This window comes from Coccidioides posadasii, chromosome 1 (assembly GCF_018416015.2).
Source record: "Coccidioides posadasii str. Silveira chromosome 1, complete sequence".
In the NCBI taxonomy this organism is placed as follows: Eukaryota; Fungi; Ascomycota; class Eurotiomycetes; order Onygenales; family Onygenaceae; genus Coccidioides; species Coccidioides posadasii.
This window is the reverse complement of record NC_089407.1, coordinates 3,428,533-3,443,530: the sequence shown is the minus strand read 5'-3', so window position 1 is coordinate 3,443,530 and position 14,998 is coordinate 3,428,533. Positions and strand designations below refer to the sequence as shown.

The following is a 14,998-nucleotide window of genomic DNA, read 5'->3' as shown; positions in this document are numbered from 1 at the left end:
GCCCGCATACCTTCCCTGTGATTCCCCGTATTGTTATCATTTGGTTAGTTATATTGTTTGAGGTAGAAGTAGGCCTTCTTTTTTTCCCTGGTGGATATGGGGCGCTGTAGTGAAGTGCTGCCAAAGAGGACGCGTTTGGTGGTTGGTTTGGAGTTGCATGTGTTCCGTAGGCTTGTTTCTTTATTGTTATTGGATACTCTGTGATATGGTTCCTGGTTGGAAGCTCGAAATAGAGGTGCAGAGATTCTCTGATGGAAGTCCTCCGTACATAGCTAAGTTATTGTTAATGTCTTTCGATCTTCACGTTTCTGGCTTCTGAACCGAACCGTGCTGTGCGTAGGATGGTTGCATATTTACTTTGTGGTTGCCTTTTTTTTTTGGCAACAAACTACATATATGGGTGTGACGTGGTGTGGTGTGGCGTGGCGACTTTGAAGCTCGAAAGGCTGGTGACAAGGCTGAGAGCCTGGGCAAGTCGTCGTTTCGTTGTCCTGTGTTGCGTTTCATGCGCCCCCCTCCATGAAGTTGCAAGTTCTGATGGGATTCGGATGATACCTAAGCTTCATATGGATATACGCTATCTTTCTCAAAGAGAACCGACATAATGACAACTCGTTTTCCACCCGCTATGGCCCAGACAAACAACACTGAGAGTCGAAGACAGGTTTCCACATTAACAGGGGACGCGCTTATCAATGGAAAATGGCTTTGCGATTGCGTCCCACGCCTTCCAGCGATAGAGCTGGAGGCGAGAAAAAGTGGAAAAAATCATGGGCGGAAGTGTGAGTCTGATGGCCTCGTTGCACTGTGCCTAGCTAGCTCCTACATTTGAGCCTCTCTCTCTCCCCCAAGCTGGCACTTGGACGATCTCTTTTCGCAATGGAATTCTTATTTTATTTCTTTTTTTCATTTCCAGGAAACTGATGGATATACTGCTACGAAATAGTCTATAGATGTGCCAAACCGGAACGCAAGCGCTGCAAATTCTTCATCTGGGACGATGAGGCCAGGCGCCGCTCCGAACGGGGCTTAATGACGAACTCGAGGACGGGGACGAAGAATACGATGGGTCGCGCTCCGATGACGCCATCTATCTTGCGAATGAGGGATGCCATGCAAACAGGTTTGCTGACACCCGAGACTACAGCTCAGAAGAGAACGCGGGATGGCGATGACGATGTGGCCGCGTTGGAAAAGAGTCCGAGCAAGACACAGCGGGTTGGGACGCACAAGGACAACCAGTTGCTGACTAACTGGTTAAAGGAACTGGAGCGTCCGAAGGAGATGGAAGAGCGAAAACTGGTGCAGGAGGAGGAGGAGGAGGAGGATGATGATGATGACTTTTCGTTTGGATGGGCCGAGGAGATGGACCAGGAGGCGACGAAGTTGATGGAGAGCCAGGAAAGGACCGGGTCGACTTTGAAAGCCAATATGCCCAAGGTCCAGGTGAATGAACCGCCTGAAACTAAAGGTTCCAACATGGAAAGGAATATCACTCCTCCTCCGCTTGCTCCACCATCAGGCGCCTTGCACCATTCTGTTCCGTCCATGAGAACAAATCCACTTCCACCTCCAACACCGACACCCGCGCGTTTTGCGTCTACACCACTTATGCGTGGCTATCCACTGCGCTCACAGCATCAGCAACAACAGTGCAAACTTATTTCTGATACGCTTGGTCTTCTGGAATCACATCACATTTCTCTTCCAGAAAAGGCTAGAAATGATCTAGTGAACCTTTTGGATACATATGATTTACGGACACTGAGTATCACTAAAGGCAGAGACGTCTCTAGAATGGCTATTAGGACCAGAGATGCGAGGATTAAGGAGCTGCGTGGAAGAATTGAGTGTCTTGAGGCGGAGAGGGAACATCGAAAGGGCAAGGTAGCGGGGAGTCTGAAGCCGGATGAGAGAACGAAATGACCCTATTCAAGCAGTTTACTTGGTTTTGTTTCAGTGCTGGTTGCCGGTGAAGTATTGGATGTTGCTTATGTTGATGAATCTACTTCGTATATTACCGGGCCACATACGTTTTTAGTTAGTTACATGGATAAGATAGTTTCAATGATACCCCTATTTACTTAACTATCTCAGCGTTGATTTATCAATCGGTGCAACAACTCCGCAGCGGGCGGCAGGTCGATCTCCCGCTCCCACGTGACTGCTGCCCGCCGAGTGGAAAATTTACGAGAAAAAGGTGACAGATTCGGAGTACAATCCTGCAGAACGAAAGCTCTACAACTACAGAAAAAACCTTGTTCTAGACTTGAGCCTGAGCGAAATATTGTGGAGCACCAGTAAAATTCCGGGAGTGCTCCCAGATCATGCGCTAGTTAGCTGAGATCAATATTCAAAGCGCGGAAAGGTTTCCCAAACCCTCCCGAGATAAATAAGGATCCCAAATATTGAACTCTGCGAGAGCGTAACGCGAACATAAATGTCCCTGGCTCCTGTAACCCAGGAGACTCCGACCAATTCCTCTTCAGACATGTTCCGGCCGCCCGTCAATCGCGCAATGCGCGTTCTCGACCGATCGTTCTTCAAGAAGACGGTACCCCTTTCAGCGGCGACAGTGCTTGAGAACAAGAATATTTCCCGGGTAAAAAGCGAATTGACAAAGAGTAATGATATGCTCGCCCTGCCCAGGATTTTGCCCATACGAAAGCCGCAGGTGATCAAGAATGAGGACGATGAAGCGAGAAAATGCCTTCTATTGAGGGAAGGCGTGAAAGCGGACGGTATGATTTGTTCACGGAGTTGAATTGGAGTCGAATGTGATGCTCATTGGCTTAGGTAGATGTCTCAACGTGGTCTCCTACTATCAAACAACTGGTCGAGGCGAAAACGGTCGAGGTGAATCCGTTCGATTTACAGCTGGACTATGATTATTGGACCTATCGTGAGTTTATGAGCCCCTTTCAGCATGTAGAAGAATGTGAAGAAGGCTAATTTTTTTTTTTCTTTTTTTTTTTTTTTTTTTGGAAAATAGCGGATATAATCTCTGCGATATTGCCCGAAGATGAACTGGGAGAAACACCGGTCGGATTTTCCCAAGTCGGCCATATCGCGCACCTCAACCTTCGAGACCAGTACCTACCGTATAGACATCTGATAGCGGAGATTCTGATGGATAAGAACACCACTGTAAGAACTGTTATCAACAAAATAGATGACGTGGGAGCAACTAGCGAGTTCCGCACTTTTGCCTTCGAAGTTCTGGCAGGTGAAAATAACACCAATGTCATCGCTCACGAGCAAGATTGCGAGTTCTCGTTCGATTTCGCAAAGGTATACTGGAATAGCCGGCTGAGCACCGAACATACACGGTTAGTGAGCACTTTTAAAGAAGGAGAAGCGGTGTGCGACGTTATGGCTGGAGTTGGTCCATTCGCTCTCCCCGCTGCGAAGAAACGTGTATTTGTTTGGGCCAATGACCTGAATCCTCACGGCTACGAAAGAATGGTATATGGCATGAAGAAAAACAAAGTCCAGGAATTTATGAAGGCATTTAATATGAACGGGCGAGACTTCGTGAAGTACGCTGCGAAAAGCTTATACGAAGCAGAGCCGGCGAAGGTGGTTATCAAGCCAAAGATCTCTCGAAGTGCACAGAAGGAGAAGAGATCCAAGTCTCCAGATCGAAAAACGCCTCCTCCGCAAGTTTATACCTCTCCGCGCACATTCGACCATTATATCATGAATCTCCCGGCCTCAGCGATAACTTTCCTTGACACTTTCATCGGTGTATACGCCGGTCAAGAGCAGCTGTTCGCTCCTCACACGGACCGACGTCTCCCGCTCATCCATGTTTACTGTTTCTCAACTAACACTGAAGATGGAGAGTTTGAAAAGAAGGAGATCTGCGAACGCATTTCAAAACAGATCGGATTTACAATCACACCTGAGGATTGCGAGGGTGGTACAGGAAATAAAGAAAGAGAAGTGGAGATCAGGAGCGTCAGGTTGGTGTCACCGAATAAGAGGATGTTCTGCGCAAAGTTCAGGCTTCCGGAGGAGGTTGCATTTAAAAAAGACTAGCTCATCCGATGACTTCCCGTTTGTCTGCGTGTTCTATTTTTGGGTCTTGAGTTTTAGTGCATGTTAGGTGTTGCGCATAAGGATTGAAGGCTTCCCCCCGGGTCATTGTTTGATTGATATATAGATTCATTTTCTTCCACCCTAAACAATGAACAACTACAATGAAAAAACAAGGGTATTTCATTGGTCTATCCTTTTTCAGGTAACACGAAAAAGAGTTCCGGGTCGAATCAAAATACGCCGTTAGAATGCAGCTTTTATTCCACTTCCGGATTCTCCAAATGCCGCGCATCAGTCCCTCGAAACGATTCCATAGCCTTGGTAAGCCACCGTGCACGTTCTTTCACCATTGAAATGGCCCCGGGAAAGACAACATATATAGCGCACAATGGAAGCGCGGATAGGTTGGGCTGGCATATAAGCAGACTTTGAACAATGCACGGTTCCGTTTGCCGTGATGAAAATATATCGCTCGAGGACCTCGCGCCACCTTGCTCATTCTATTGGCCGTAGAACAGTCCTTTAATCGGGCTCGGCGACGCTCTATGCAATCCCGATAGGGCACATTTTCTCTCATTCAACGAAATTTCTCAGTTTGGTCAACTCGTCTAGCAGCTCCTGTAGATCCGCATCTGAAATCTTACTTCCTATACTTGGAATGAGGGCTTTGGCTTCTTCAGCATTGTCGCAACATAGGCTTCCTATTCACGCCGCCATACTTGGATTAGCCAGAGGTCAAAATTGATGGTGCGATTGGTCGAGGAATATTACCTAGCTGAGATCTCTCAAAGAACTCTAACTCTGTGTGCGCCGATAGCAGCCGCTCAACAGCTTCAATGTTTTCCTTCTCCTTGAACCGTGCGAATACTTCGAGATAGTCTTGGGTTTTGATTAATGTTCTAGTGATCAGACGTTAGACATCGCCGTAACCAATTCGCTTCCTCTGTTCTCTTACTCTCTCTCTTCGTATTTATTGTTCGACTTCTTCCTCAGATCGAGGACCTTGTTGATCACCAGTCGGGCTTCGGAAAGCGATAACGTAGGCACATTCTGGAATTCACCAAGCTTCAGTTGGGAGGAAGCCTCGAGCTCGTTCTGGGGGAGTTCGCGCTTGCGGTGAGTGGGGTCGGGGACGGGTGTGGAACTCATGACTCCCTGAGAGCATAGAGGGGACCTCTTTGGGCGGGAGGGGATGCTGTATCCCTGGTCTAGCCGGTATCCTGCTTTTGCTTTGTCAGTCACCCTCGACTCCGTAGGCCTGTCAAGCTTTGCGAGGAGGATAGCTAGCGACCTTTTTCCTGCGGACGGAACGGTCGAGTCAAGCTTCGTTGCTGTTTCCCGCTCCGCCATCACGACCGCGCCAAGACCCGGATTCATTATGTAAGAATGAACTAGTCTATATAAGGTTTGGTTCCGGATTAACCTTATGCCGAAAGGTCCGAGTGCCAAGACACAACCGTTTCGTCAGGAGTCGAAGCAACGCTTCTTGGGCGGCTTCGTGAAATGCGACGTGCGATTGGAAACTCTCGAGCCTGACTAGCTAGGGCCTAATTGTGGCGTGGACCAGGTTCTTGCAAGATCAACCTTGCTTCTTTCAGGCCGCACCATCGCTTATGGCTGGGTTGGCTGAAATACGCGATTTTGGCCTTTCCCATGAACTGCTCGGCTCGGACCCCAGCGTCAGGGCTATCGAATTGGGCCGATATTACTGTATGCCGCCACTGTAAGGGAAGCCGGCCCAAATGCAATTTGCGGGGGAAGCTCTTGGTTTGAAGCTAGGTATCCTGGGCCGAGGATGGATAGGGTCGTTTGGGGTACGGGAGACGCAGCGCCTTCTTTGACACAAAATGCGGAGAATGCTGTTCGTGGATTGGCTCGTATTGCTTTTTCTGTTGAGGAGAGCCAGAAATCAATAGTTAACCAACTAGTTCCGAGGTCCTTGAGCTTGTTTTCCAGTCATAATGACAGCGGCCAACCGTTGATTCGAAATATAATATGTCCCGGATGTATGCTTTTAGCAGGGGAAACTACTCGTTCTCTTCTAGATTCGTTCCTCAAGTGAGAGTTATTATCTGATTTCACAGAATGGCGGCAAATAGATTCATTGAACCTGGATCGCCTGACGTGCGCGGGAAGTATCAGCCAACGGACGAGCACATTTTCCGGAGCCCCTACGGAGCGTTCCCCAAGGTCGATGAAGATCTGAATGTCCATGAATTCCTGTTCCCACCAGATCAGCCCCTGGGAGCAGACTACGATCTATTCATCGATGCGAATACGGGAAAGAAGATAACGCTGCACCAATTTTACCAGCGAGTGTGCGCGCTATCACGAGCATTGAGATACGATGGCGCCAACCCAATTGGCTTGCAGAAATCACCCAGAAACGACCGAGAGGACGGAGAGATATTGGGTATTTTCTCGAAAAATCATCTAACATGGCCGCTGATCTCGCACTCGTGTTTTCGGGCGGAGGTAGTCTTCGGAGGAATCAGCCCAAACTCAACCCCATTTGAGCTTTACCACATCATGCGCAAGATGCAGATCACATCCGCGGTTGTACATGAGTCTCTTCTCCCCGTAGTGCGTGAAACTCTGGAGAGAGGACCGCAAGCGGGCGATGATAGCAACTTATCGTTTGTGCTCAACCCAAAGAAGATCATCGTCATATCTGATGATCCAACAGTGGATTTTGTCGAGGGCTATCCGACGGTAGAGTACCTGGTTCGGCAAGGGGGGAAGATGCCGGAGCTAAGTAGAAAACTGAGGGGAGGGAATAACCTATGTTATCTCTTTCAGTCATCTGGAACCTCCGGGTTTCCAAAGGCGATGATGATCTCACATAAGAATGCGATCCACACATCCATGCAAGGCGCGATCACTGCGATGAAGACAGCGCAATTTGTACGCTCCCTGGCTTCTCTGGTTTTGAATTGGACAGCGACTTATTATAGCAACAGCTAGGTCTTACTCCAACACACTCAGTTATTTTAGGTAGGCTTTGAAGCCAATAGCAGAATTCTCCTAGGCATAGGGATGGCTTACGTTTGAATTAGGTGTTGTACCGGCGTACCATTCGTTTGGAATGATCCTTTGGACGCTGCGGGTAAACCTCAGCCCTTCGACCAACATCCTCATGTCAAAATGGAACTTGGAGCAAGCTCTCCAGCTTATACAGAGATATAAAGTGACCATGTTGCCTCTTGTCCCACCTCTCGTCAGGCAATTGGCTCAGTCGCCACTCACGGATAAATATGATCTTTCGTCCGTGATGACTGTCGTGAGCGGAGCCGCGTACTTGCCCCCAGACGTAGCGCATGAGTTTGGCCGCAAGCTGCCCCAAGGAACACCCGTTCCCTCGGGATATGGGCTTTCTGAAGCAGCATCCATCGCGCAGCCGATAGCCGAAGGGATGTTTGGTCTCTCCCTCTCCAAACCTGGTACGATCGGACACCTGCTCCCCGGCGTGGAAGGCCGTGTTGTTGATCCCGATACACTCGAGCCCGTTCCCAAGGGATCAAAAGGTGAGTTGTGGGTTCGAGCGAACGTTGTCACTCCAGGTTACTTCCGCGACCCGAAAGCCACGGCCGAAATCTTCACGGAGCCGGGGTGGCTCAGAACGGGAGACCTCGTCATGCGGGATGCGGAGGATAGACTTCATTACCTTGATCGATTGAAGGAGATGATCAAGGTCAAGGGCCTCCAAGTCGCTGCGACTGAGGTCGAGGACACGCTCCTTTCGCACCCTGACGGCCTTGTCAAGGATGCATGTGTCGCCGGTGTCGACAACGGTCGCGGAGACGGCAGCCTGTTCCCGCGTGCGTGGGTCGTTCTCTCAGAAAAAGGGAAGCGCATCAAGGCAAGTGTGGTTGTACAGCAGCTTGATGAGTTTGTAAAGAGTAGACTCTCGAAACATAAGCACCTTGCCGGCGGACTTGAAATCGTGGACTCCGTAAGTTTCTATATCTTTGATCTAGACATATGTATTTATTATTACCACCATTTTCGGTTTCGGAGTGCTGATGGAATTCCGTGAAACGTGCAGATACCACGAACTCCGTCGGGGAAGATGCTTCGACGGGAAATGCGCGATCGATACCATGCAAGGATAAAGGCGGAAAAGCCAAAGGCAAAGATATGATCCCTCTGAGAAGTGTATCGACATTTACAAAGTAGATTTATGCATAACTAGCTTAGATTAATGTTGAGATATTCTTAGCACTCAACGAATACGAAAGCTAGGTATTTACCACACTCTCCTAGAAATATTGACAACAACAAGAAGAAGAAGAAGAAGAAGAAGAAGAAGCAGCTGGGGAGTAGGTGGCATCGGAGCTGAAGGCCGGTAGAGCTAAGATCTCGGCTGGGGACCCTGAAGCCCCATACTTCTCCATCAATGATATCACCAGCCGCAGAGCCGTACATACACTGATTTTGTAGGGTCGATATCCTTGTCCTCAAAACTGGCCATCTAGAAGAGAGTGTGTAGCAGAGTGAGTGTATTTCCATGGTTTGCCGCCCTTAACTTCCCGGAAGTCAAGAGCGAACCCAAAAAAGAAAAAAAAAAAAAAAAAAAAAAAAAAAAAAGAACTAAAAATTAAAAATTAAAAATTAAAAAAAAAAAAAAATATAGAGAAAATAAAACAAAATAAAAAAAAAATAAAAACAAAATAAAAGTAAAAACAAAATGGCCGGGTCCCTGGCGGCGTGAACAAGCCTTCAACCATGGTTGTGAGGGCGCTGGAACTGGGTTTTTCCCTTCGAACGCAAAGCATCCATGGTCTAATAATAAACCCGGTCGATTAGCATGGCTTGTTGTTTCGCCCGCCACCCCGTCGGTCGCGGCCGGCCAGCTGACGCTTGAAACAAGCCCACTCTCCATGGCCTGCCCGTCAAGACAAACCACTCTCTCTCCATCTCCATCTGCACCGCCGCCAGCAAGAAGTGGAACTGCAAGCGACCCTGAAACAGCGCCGGCGGCAGGTCACGTGCAGGCCTCATTCTGCCTAGCGCGGCTCACTAGCGGCATCGACTTGGGTGAACCACAAGAAAGGCGGGCGGCCAAGCAGCTCGATGCGCAGCCCTTCTCCCGCCAACAACATTTCCCCTGCCGCGCTGGTGTTGTTCTCTCTCTCTCTTTCTACTCTCTCTATGTGCTCGCCGTTCCTTTCCTGTGCTTTCTCTCTGTCCTGCTTCCCTTCTCTGCTGCCCTGCTCACGACGCGCGCGCTGTCTCTCCGCACCCTGCTGCTCGCGTAGACCAACGCGGTTGGGGTGGTCAGTCGTCTATCTGCCAGCCTCAGATCCTCTCACTCTGTCGGTGAACGAGGGGGTTAGATGTTCATCTGCATGCCAAGCTACTTCGCCGCCCTCACATCCTCATATTTGACACCCAGCAGCCTTTTTATCAGACCCTTCCTGGCCCTGATCTCATTAACTCTTTATTTGCCAGTCCTGCTGGAAGGTCAATTACCCTGAGAGATCCAGTCGTGTTTGCAACCTCCAACCAGCCCGTCTCCTGTTTTCCCTCACTTCGCGTCACCTGCCCTTCTGTCATCACAACCACTCACTCGATTCAAAACCTTCTGTGAGAGATTCCGCGAATCTAACCTTTGACCTTTCGGAACAATTCTCTCTTCATTGAGAGATTGCTTGAGTCACCCAATAGCACCCAACAATTGGCACGCTCCCTCAAATTACGGAGACTCGTCGATCATTGACCTTTCCTGCTTAGTCGCCGGCTTGTCAGCAACTCGCGCGATTTCTCTCCCTTCCCTCGAGACCTTTTTTTTTTCCCTTTCTCCAACGATCCCCTAATCCTCTCCGCCGTCCTGCCACCGTTTAACACACCCCTCCCACGCTCCCTTTCCAAAAAATAAACAAAAAGCATAAAGTAAAACCAGACAAGCCGCACCCTCAAGCTCTGCTGCCCTGCGACCTCGACCTCTAGTGCTGTTCGGGGAGGTTATCTGACGCGGAGATGCCTCCACCGCCAGGTATTCCCCCGGAACTAATTCCTGGTGGCGCACGAAATGGGGGACTACAGGCAAACACGAACACAGGAGTTTATGGTGATGCGTACCAGACTCACTCGCCCACGGACATCCCAGACCCTACCACAGGCGCCCCCTGGGCAAATTCCTCTGCCCCAAACCCGGAAGAGACCGACAACCGTCTAGGCAGGCCTCAGGAGCCCGGACAAGGTCAGAGAGAAAGATCTACTCCACGTGATCGATCGCGCCAGAATGGCCCCGCCGGTGGTAAATCGCCAGGGAATACTTCAAGAATCTGTCGCAAGTGCGGAGAGCCCCTCCTGGGACAGTTTGTTCGTGCTCTGGGAGGCACGTATCACTTAGAGTGTTTTCAGTGTAATGTACGCGTCAATACCACTTTGCTTGCATGTGGCATTCTTCTGACTGACATCCATGTTAGGATTGCGGAGATGTTGTCGCGTCCAAGTTCTTTCCTGTTGATGCTGAGGATGGAAATGGACAATACCCTTTGTGTGAAACAGATTATTTTAGGCGCTTGAACCTGATATGCTATGAATGTGGTGGTGCACTCCGTGGATCTTATATCACTGCACTGGATCGAAAGTACCACATTGAACATTTCACATGTTCCGTTTGTCCAGCCATCTTTGGAGCACAAGACAGCTACTATGAGCATGAAGCCAAGGTGTACTGCCATTACCACTACTCAACCTGTTTCGCACAGAGATGCAATGGCTGCCAGACCGCGATCCTCAAGCAGTTTGTTGAGATATTCCGCAATGGTCAGAACCAGCATTGGCATCCAGAATGTTACATGATCCACAAGTTCTGGAATGTCCGCTTGGCACCAAACGGGCAGGAGTATGAGCCCCCGGAACTCGATGTCGATGCTCCCCAGGAAGAACGTGACCGGATCCGAAAGAAAGAAGACGAGATGGAGGAGAAAGTGTACCGCATCTGGAGTGTCCTGTCGACCTTCGAGGAGTCGTCGGCGCAGTGCATATCTGACATGTTGCTGCATGTTAGCAACGGCGCTTATGCTGACGGAGTTGTCGTGGCGAAGAAATTCATTTTTCATGTGGAGGTATTGTTCAAGGGCACCGACAGACTTGCGGCTGTGATATCATCCAAAGGCATGAAAGGTAATACCCCAGTAACGTTGCATTTTGCAGGAGTATGCTGACCTTGACCCTTCTTCTTTAGACCTGTCGTATGCTCGAGAGGCTAAACTCCTTTGCAAGAAGATAGTTGCATTCTTTGCACTCCTGTCGAAGACTCAGGAAACCGGAGTTCGTAAACTTGGAGTAACCCAAGAGTTGCTCGCCCTCGTTACTGGATTGGCCCATTATCTTAAACTTTTGATCCGCATTGGATTGCAGGGTGCTCTTAAGGTTGAAAGAGAGACCCAAAGTGCAGATGAGCTATTCAAGTTCCTCCAGAAAGCTGAAGATTTAGACGGCCTTAATCGGATTTCAGCTAGTGGGCTGACGAGCAACGTTGAGCGACTCGCAAATCAACAATCGGACTGCTGTGCTGCTTGCAAGGATCCTATCGATGATGAGTGTATTTCACTTGGAGAAAGACTTTGGCATAAGAAGCCACCTCATCTCGTTTGTGGTGCTTGCCAGGATGATCTCACCATGGATCTCTCGAGAGCTCGCTGGAGCGAAAAGAACGATCGGCCATACTGCCGTGCGTGTGCTGAGCAAAGAGGCCATGATCCCCAAGCCATTGGGGGATTTGTCTATGTCACAAGGCTGCAGCAGTATGTTTTCCTCTTGGAAGTGGCTCTCGCAAGACTCTTGGCTGTACTTCGATCGGGAGGCACGCTGCCACATACATCAGGTACGATGCACTCCTTCCCTTCTTTCTGCTTTGCCTCATTAAATTCACCTTTCCACTCAGATGATCCGAACTTGAACCAATATGAAGCGAACGATGGACACAGAGTCTCCGCCACAGGCGAATTGCAATCTCCTCCCCAGAGGGCCAACACCAGGTCGAATTCCTATGCGGAAGCGTCCAAAGACACCGCGCCTTCTTCGCTAGAACAGACCGTGGGGGAAATGCGAAGACTCCGATCCACTCGGAATGAGCGAGCAGTATCTACTACATTCAAGAAAGCCCGAACTTCTCGAATTATCGATGGTCCTAAGGGAAGCAGCGCCAGACCGGGCTCTTCTGGAGTCGAGGGTGACTCGCGGCAGTATGGGTTCCAGATTGTCGAGGAAAGAGATGCTGACGGTGAACCAATAACGGATTTGACTTTTGGCAATCAAGACGCATTGACCCTTGATGATATTTCACGCATTGTCGCCGCTGAGCAGGCTAAAGAGCACCGTCCCAACGCTTTCAAACATGCCCGTACAGGGCTTGTGGCCTCTGCAGAACCGGCCCCAAAGATTAAGCAAGGCCATCAACGCGAATTATCAAATGCCGAGGATAGACAGGGACAGCAGCCTCCGAAACATACGAAATATTTCTCTGAGTTGTCAGCCCTTGAATACTTCATTGTTCGCCATGTAGCTGTCTTGTCAATGCAACCACTCGTCGAGGGACATTTTAATCTCGAGGAGTTGCTCGAGTTAATCGAAACACGAAAACCAACCATTTGGAATATCTTTGGAAAAGCGTTTAAAAACGATAGCCGCAAAGGTGGAAAGAAGAAGGGCGTTTTTGGTGTTAACCTGGAGCAGCTGGTTGATAGGGATGGTACGGAGTCGACACACGGCGTTGGTCCTGGCAATCTTCGCATCCCAACGTTTGTTGACGATGCCATCTCTGCCATGAGACAAATGGATATGTCTGTTGAAGGTGTCTTCCGGAAAAACGGCAATATCAGGCGATTGAAGGATACTGCTGAGTTGATCGACACGAAATATGAAACTGCAGATTTGAATAAAGAAAGCCCCGTCCAAGTGGCCGCTCTTCTCAAAAAGTTTTTGAGAGAAATGCCGGATCCTCTCCTTACATTCAAGCTGCACAAATTGTTTATCGTTTCGCAGAGTAAGTTTTGGGCTTTCTAGAGAAATTGCGTTTCGTCAGCTAATGGCTTCCCTTTTCTTGCAGAGATACCCGACCTCGACACGCGTCGACGTGTCTTGCATCTTACATGTTGCTTGTTGCCAAAGTCCCACCGCGATACTATGGAAGTTCTGTTTTCTTTCCTCGGATGGACCGCGTCGTTCTCACATATAGACGAGGAGTCTGGAAGTAAAATGGATATTCACAATCTTGCGACTGTGATGACTCCGAACATTCTCTATTCGAATACCAAAGCAGCGGGTGTTGATGACAGTTTCCTGGCCATCGAGGCTGTCACATCATTGCTTGAATTTAATGATTCAATGTGTGAAGTGAGTTGACCGCTTGTTTATGTTCGGGATGGGTGGTGCTAATCTAATTTATAGGTGCCACATGATCTCCAATCCATCCTTAACGACTCATCACTTTTTAATCGTGAAGCTGAGATCACAACAAAAGAAATTCTTAAACGCTGGGGAGAAATTGCCAAGTTCCCTGTTCCACAGCGCACCCCAACTGGATTAGACTCACTTCCTGCCCGCTCTGGATCTAACCGTGGTAGTAATACACCTGTTGCAACTAGGATTGATGGTGATCCATCTCAAGCTACTGCCTGGCAGATGCAAAGCTCCGTTCGACACGTCCAGCCTCAACAAGCGCATGACGGCTCTGAACTCCGTCCACATGCTCAACCTATTCGCAGTGATAGTGGTGATAGCTATCATAGCCAAGGATATTCGCACCAGCAGCAAATCCCCTATAGATCCCAGCAGCCTATTGGACAGCCAGGTATCTAGAGTCAATTGCTCGCACTTCCAATATCCCATTTCTTTTTCCTGTTTATTCGGCGCCCGAGGCTTGAAACATTTGCCTTTACCTTCCCTTGTTCTTTGGTTGTGCATGGTGCTGTCTTTGATTATCTGTCTTTGGCCAGTTGGTTCGATCCTAGTTCCTTTTCAGCATGCATTCACAAAACGCAGCGCTGAGGACTTGATGAAATAATCAAATAGCCATGCCATTTTTCCCTTTGATGCATGAAGCACATACTAGTTTTCTTCAGGGCTTGATGTCTGGTTGTTTTTTGTCACTGCACTTGGTTTTCCTTCTACGTTTCTTCTTATCCGCACCTTACATGTGTGTGGTCTTTCCCTTTAGTGTTGCACCCCGTCTCATTCTCCTAACCCTTAGCATACTTATTTCCCTCTCCTCCCCTTTTCCTCTCGTCCTTTTCTTTTGTATGAGTCTTAATGATACCACTTAGACCTCTGAAGTTGTCCTCCATGCAGGGCTTCTGGGTTTAACTTTCAATTCTCCTTGATTCCCCATGATTTCATGACATGAAACACTTCATTTTGTCTTTCAATACCTGCCCGAAAAAAAAGCCCTTAATCAAGTCTATTCACCTGCCCAAATGGATTGTTTTCAGTGTCTCTTCAGTCAGGTCATATCTGGGTTCTATTCATATTCCCTCTTTGTTAATCTTCATGCAAGCGGGGTATTTCACATATGTTCTGAGTAAGCTAATGAGCTGGTTTTTCATTGCCTTTTTTTTTTTCCCCTTCTACTTGAATTCTTCTTCGATGTGAGGCCTTGCTGTCATGCGATTGAATTCTTCAGTTAATTGCGATAGCGCCTTTCACACCATACCCTTTTTGTTTCGCACTGCATCAAGCTAATTCGCCGTCTGAACTTTTTTCCTTCCTCCCCCAAAGGAAATACCTATTAACATTCTGCATACTTGTTGGAGTCTATTTTTTCAACACTGCTTTTTCCAGTATTGCAATGGGTTTACTACATTAAGGATAGGCAATTGAATGCAGATGCAATAATTTGTGTCATCCGTCTGAGCTTCATTCATACTAATATGGCTTCATACCATAGATATTGTCTTGATATCCGCAGGATGAATAAAATAATTTTCTATGCCAATATCCAATATAA

At 48.4% G+C, this 14,998-nt stretch overlaps 5 protein-coding genes across 5 annotated transcripts; 4 read left to right on the top strand and 1 right to left on the bottom strand.

The window, feature by feature from the left end:
- Positions 1-604: 604 nt before the first annotated feature.
- Positions 605-2,077, top strand: D8B26_000993 (uncharacterized protein; the record flags this gene model as incomplete). Its single annotated transcript, XM_066123408.1, has 2 exons — positions 605-782; positions 947-2,077. 2 exons carry the CDS (start codon positions 605-607, stop codon positions 1,924-1,926), a joined length of 1,158 nt encoding a protein of 385 aa, XP_065979482.1. The 3' UTR covers positions 1,927-2,077.
- A 213-nt stretch (positions 2,078-2,290) lies between these two features.
- On the top strand, positions 2,291-4,192 carry TRM5 (tRNA(m(1)G37)methyltransferase). The gene is made up of 3 exons (XM_003070832.2): positions 2,291-2,741; positions 2,801-2,902; positions 2,993-4,192. Exons 1-3 carry the CDS (start codon positions 2,441-2,443, stop codon positions 4,039-4,041), a joined length of 1,452 nt encoding a protein of 483 aa, XP_003070878.1. The 5' UTR covers positions 2,291-2,440; the 3' UTR covers positions 4,042-4,192.
- RPB4 (RNA polymerase B) lies at positions 3,919-5,418 on the bottom strand (the record flags this gene model as incomplete). Its single annotated transcript, XM_003070833.2, has 3 exons — positions 3,919-4,742; positions 4,813-4,940; positions 4,997-5,418. The coding sequence occupies 3 exons, from the start codon at positions 5,416-5,418 to the stop codon at positions 4,615-4,617; spliced, it is 678 nt and encodes a 225-aa protein (XP_003070879.2). The 3' UTR covers positions 3,919-4,614.
- Positions 5,419-5,596: 178 nt separating this feature from the next.
- On the top strand, positions 5,597-8,182 carry D8B26_000990 (uncharacterized protein; the record flags this gene model as incomplete). Its single annotated transcript, XM_066123407.1, has 4 exons — positions 5,597-6,945; positions 7,002-7,035; positions 7,098-7,993; positions 8,087-8,182. The coding sequence occupies exons 1-4, from the start codon at positions 6,127-6,129 to the stop codon at positions 8,180-8,182; spliced, it is 1,845 nt and encodes a 614-aa protein (XP_065979481.1). The 5' UTR covers positions 5,597-6,126.
- Positions 8,183-9,761: 1,579 nt separating this feature from the next.
- On the top strand, positions 9,762-14,870 carry D8B26_000989 (uncharacterized protein). Its single transcript, XM_003070835.2, has 6 exons — positions 9,762-10,413; positions 10,473-11,175; positions 11,237-11,878; positions 11,939-13,039; positions 13,103-13,389; positions 13,444-14,870. Exons 1-6 carry the CDS (start codon positions 10,021-10,023, stop codon positions 13,852-13,854), a joined length of 3,537 nt encoding a protein of 1,178 aa, XP_003070881.1. The 5' UTR covers positions 9,762-10,020; the 3' UTR covers positions 13,855-14,870.
- Positions 14,871-14,998: the final 128 nt, after the last annotated feature.

Bases quoted from the DNA above. Each gene is read 5' to 3' on its own strand.
- D8B26_000989 (XM_003070835.2), top strand. From the start codon at position 10,021: ATGCCTCCACCGCCAGGTATTCCCCCGGAACTAATTCCTGGTGGCGCA. The intron at 10,414-10,472 runs GTACGCGTCAAT...CATCCATGTTAG, and splicing joins TAGAGTGTTTTCAGTGTAAT to GATTGCGGAGATGTTGTCGC. The intron at 13,040-13,102 runs GTAAGTTTTGGG...CTTTTCTTGCAG, and splicing joins ATTGTTTATCGTTTCGCAGA to AGATACCCGACCTCGACACG.
- TRM5 (XM_003070832.2), top strand. From the start codon at position 2,441: ATGTCCCTGGCTCCTGTAACCCAGGAGACTCCGACCAATTCCTCTTCA. The intron at 2,742-2,800 runs GTATGATTTGTT...TGGCTTAGGTAG, and splicing joins GGAAGGCGTGAAAGCGGACG to ATGTCTCAACGTGGTCTCCT. The intron at 2,903-2,992 runs GTGAGTTTATGA...TTTGGAAAATAG, and splicing joins CTATGATTATTGGACCTATC to CGGATATAATCTCTGCGATA.